This window comes from Nilaparvata lugens, chromosome 11, assembly GCF_014356525.2.
Source record: "Nilaparvata lugens isolate BPH chromosome 11, ASM1435652v1, whole genome shotgun sequence".
NCBI lineage: Eukaryota > Metazoa > Arthropoda > Insecta > Hemiptera > Delphacidae > Nilaparvata > Nilaparvata lugens.
The window spans coordinates 24,357,206-24,361,870 of record NC_052514.1 but is presented as its reverse complement, the minus strand read 5'-3'; the positions used below and the strand labels follow the sequence as shown (position 1 = coordinate 24,361,870).

General features: G+C 32.5%; 1 protein-coding gene across 1 annotated transcript; it reads right to left on the bottom strand.

The window, feature by feature from the left end:
• LOC111059575 (protein transport protein Sec61 subunit gamma) lies at positions 1-4,251 on the bottom strand. Its single transcript, XM_022347218.2, has 4 exons — positions 4,068-4,251; positions 3,087-3,183; positions 1,602-1,704; positions 1-212 (listed from the first exon to the last, which is right to left on the bottom strand). Exons 2-4 carry the CDS (start codon positions 3,178-3,180, stop codon positions 203-205), a joined length of 207 nt encoding a protein of 68 aa, XP_022202910.1. The 5' UTR covers positions 3,181-3,183; positions 4,068-4,251; the 3' UTR covers positions 1-202.
• Between the last annotated feature and the right edge of the window lie 414 nt (positions 4,252-4,665).

Below are 4,665 nucleotides of genomic sequence, written 5' to 3'. Positions count from 1 at the left end.
TACGAAAAGAAAGTATATAATTTAATAAATACAAGTGTTCAGGTCCTAATACATAGTATGAACCGTGTTGATGTTCTTGAATACAAACCAAATAACAATGAGATAAGTTTATTTTTATGAAGTCATTTTCACATAAATTGATCGAGTTTTATGATAACAGATGACAGTTGATTATGAGGTGTGGAAAGTCTTGTGGAGCTGCTCATGATCCTCTGCAAAATAAACAAATGAATATATTGAACATAAATAAATAAAAAATGTTATAGTAGCATAATAATAATATCGAGTGACCTGGCTGGCTCAGGTCTGGTGTCAGAGTTTTCAGGTCGCAAACTGATCAATTTCAGGGTTTCTGACATGACCTAACTACTGATTTCTAGGCAGCCGGAACCGACGATTGAAACGTGAAACACGGGAGTGGCCCAAGATAAATATCTTGCTCGCACTGGGATTTGAAACCGGGCGAGCATCTGATAAAGCCAGCATCTAATCCACTTGACTACGGCCACACCTCCAATAGTAGAAACAATAGCAGCATAGTAGTTAAGGATAAAAATACTCATAGTAGAGTATAGTAAAAATAATATGATGGGAAATGTTTTACCCCCACAGTCCAAAGAGATGTTTAGAAATACAGTAACACAATTGAAAAAGCTCAACTGGGTTTCCAAGAAGCAATAACTTACTTTAATGAATGGTTAAATTGAATTTGATAAAAATAATCAACACTTTAATAAAAATTCAAATAGCAGTTAACCTGAATAGAATGAACTTGAAAATATCAAACTTTAAAGAAGCTAAATTCATTTACAAGAGAGAATGTTAACACAGACTCATTATTTATTTATTCAACTTCCAACGTTTTTATCTACATTATTAAAATGTTGATAGTTTGAAAGTTGGAAATTAATCTACAAAGTTAAAATTCTGGAACTCTAGTAGTTTACTAAAACAGACCAGACTCTGAAAGATCAACAAAGCATTGAAAGTAAAGTAATTTGTGAGCCCAGTGAACTCTTCAACATGCAAGACAGTAATCAATTACAGGTGAATATTGTCGGCAAAGCAAAATCAATTATTGAATAATAGCTCAACTAAAAAAAATTCTCTCTTCCAGTTCTCAAGTCAATTCCAAACCTGTAAATTTCGTGACCATTTTTTACGAACTGCGATGTAGGGTAATAATGGTTTTCACTTGGAATGTCGATATGTCGACATAGTATTTCAACTCACAACTCTGAAAAAGTTCTAAAACAAGTATTTAAACACTTTTTGATTTCTTAAAGCTAAATTAGAAATACTGTATTGATCGCTTTTGTATAAGCTTAGTGAATGAGAAGGGTTGAAAATTGTTTATGATAATTGAGTGATTAATAAATCAATTGTTGATGGGAATAACTACATTTTCTATTAGAAAATGAATTTTTAGAAATAATATTTTATAAGCTTAGTGAATGAGAATAAGGATTGAAAATTGTTTATGATAATTATTGAGTGATTAATAAATTGATGGAAATAACTACATTTTCCATTTACATTCTGACATTTCTTGTCACAGTGGAAAGTTGATAAAATGAAACTGCCAAGAAACTTCAACTTACACAATGATATTGTTGATGGGAATGTGTATGAGTTTCACGAAGAAACCAATGAAGCCCATGATGCAGAATCCAATAGCTGTGGCTACTGCGATCTTTTGGAATTCTGAAAAAAGATTAAAATATGAGTCATAATATAGATCATGATTATCATAATAGGTCATAAACAATATAGTTCAAAAATATTTATCACTCACAGGACTGAGCTGTACAATATAACCTTTAAAGACATTTAGGGTCGGTTTCCGAGCTCAGGATTTAGCTAAGTTCTAGATTTTAAACAGCTGGAGTCAGAAAATTGGCTTTCCAAAACGGGGCGTAGTCGCAGCTTTTTAACAGTAGTCGCAGTTTTTATTTTCTCATTTCTATAATTGGAAACGTTTTTCCTAGACGAAATTAAACATTCCTAAATAATTCAAAATAGCTGAAACTTTATTCTCTCTTTATTTTATGTTCAATTTTCTAGTTTTTAGAAATTTAATTCAAACGTGACTAGGACAATGACTGCGACTACGCCCCATTTTCTGACTCCAGCTGTTTAAAGTCTAGAATTTAGCCAAATCCCGAGCTCGGAAACCGGCCCTTATTCACTATGGTTCAATGAATAAATTGAGTTAAATGGGTATGTCATTTTTGAACTGAGAAAAAATCAGAAAACATAGTATCAACATAAAAGAACAACAATTGGACTTTTCTAGTAAGTTTTTAAAGTAAATCAAGAGTTTCAAGTGAAAGATAGATAAGTTATTTTATCTTAATTATGATGCATATCTTCAATAGAGGCATTACTGGATAATGTTCAAATTAATTTTTATACTAAGAAAGAACATGTTTTTTACAGACTACGATCCAAAGTGATTACCAAAATCCAAGTTCTGCAAATCCTGTTTAAAATAATTATATAAACTTTTAAAACCAATATTGACAAGTTCTCAATCTGCTTTCATGAAAGCACTTGAAACCTTGTGATAAGCAGAATATACTTTACCTATTGTCATAGAGAAACAATAGCGTAAGTAGATATCCCATGGTATAGGTATTATGTCGCAACTTTTACTGTTAACTCAAGCCGATTACTGTCAATTTTTACTGTTTTGACCGGGTAAGAGTGTATGAACAGCACAATATGAGAGACTACCAGCGTCATAAAGCTTCAAGAAAAACATCTACGTGGACTATCCGCTTGAAATAACAGTAAAAGTTGCGACATAAACGCCTTATACCTTGGGATATCTTCTTATGCTATTGCTTTATTTCATTACAATTATTTGGTGTTAGCATTATTTTATTCTTTTATTATGTACACAGTAAATAAATTCATAAATATATCATAATAAGTATCTATGAGAGGAAAAATAAGCCTAGCCTACTTTGGATTTTATCAATGAATGAAACTTGCAAATTAATTAATAGCTAGAAAATTATTTTATAGAATTGCAAGAAACATGAAAGTAAAAAGGAGTTGAGCATAGAGGTGATGTTGCTAACCTTTCCTGTCTGGTTTGGTACACCTTTTCACCAATCTCAGGGAGTCCTTGGCGAACTGACGGCCAGGCTCGATAACTTTGCTGATCTGATCCATTTTCTGAAAATCAAATAAGATGTTAAAAAATTACAGAGATTCTTCAAATCATACTTAGAATGATGATGGACAGTCAGAGCATATTAAAGCAGCTTAAATTTCAAACAAAAAAAAATCATTCAGGTGAATAAGGTGTGGAAAACACGTAGACTATTAGGCGTGTACTATATTCAGCATTCAGCCACCAGTGGGTCGCCAGAAATTGACAGCCGAGTGTAAAGCATGCTAGAACACTAGTATTGGCTGTCGGGCTAGTGATTTTAGAAGATACACCAACTGGATCACCAAACTCTGGAACAGCCCCTGAAACTGCAACTAGTGTCTTTAATGACTCAGCTGGCGACTATAATGATTGTAATAAGCGCAAAAGAACCAATGGCCCCTTGATACCTTTACATTATTATTACATTACCCATTGATACATTAACCTTTTCCTATTCCTAACCTAATCTCAGAAACTGTTTTGTCTCTATTCAAAATCTGCTTATTCTTAACAATAGGAATTAACACTGATCGTAAACTAGTACCTAAACAATACTTTATGGTAAATTTGAAGGATAATAATAGGCTAACAAGCTTCAAATCTTACATATTGATTTTACAAAGCTAACGGTACTCCAAGTTAACACAAAACAAAAACGTTTTTAGCTCAATATATTGTTCGTTTTAATTTAATTCAATGGAACTATACAAAATGATCAATTAAATTTAACAAAGTATTACTAAATGTTGCCAAAATTTCTATAAGAAACATTAAGATCTTAATAATAATAAAGTAAACCAAAAACAATCTGGAAGATAACCTATTAAAGTGTGAAACTTTGAAAATCAGAACAGAATTATAGTAAAATCTATAAATATATGGATTATTTTAACTAGAAACTTACTTAGTGTTTGTGGTGATACCTTGTAGGTAACTAGTGTTGAAATGAGAGCTAATGCACTTGGATTTCAACCAACAACACGAACTCACAAAGCAAAATGTTGGAATCTGAAGTTCAGAAGCAGAAATGCAAGCAAACGTCACTCACAAAATCTTGATACGTGTCCAGCCAGCTGTGTTTACGTGTAGCAATTTTACTTCAAGATACAGCCGCTAGGTGGGACTAGCTGTCCACAAAGCTCATTGTTAGTTACAGATTTCGATGGTAGATGTCGCAAACGTTCCTATGAATTCCAAAACGAATGACGTCTTTTTTACTTTCCTTGCCATATTACCATAGGTAAGGAAAGTATTGCTTTCCAAAAAAATTAAGGTACCCTACTTTCAAGTTTTCTATACGTTTCAAGGTTCCCTGAGTCCAAAAACATGATTTTTGGGTGTTGGTCTGTGTGTGTGTATGTGTGTATGTCTGTGAACACGATAACTCCATTCCTAATCAACCGATTGACTTGAAATTTTAAACTTAAGGTCCGACAATTTTAAACATGAGGATCCGACAATAAGAAATTCAATAAAATTCAATTCAAAATGGCGGATAATTA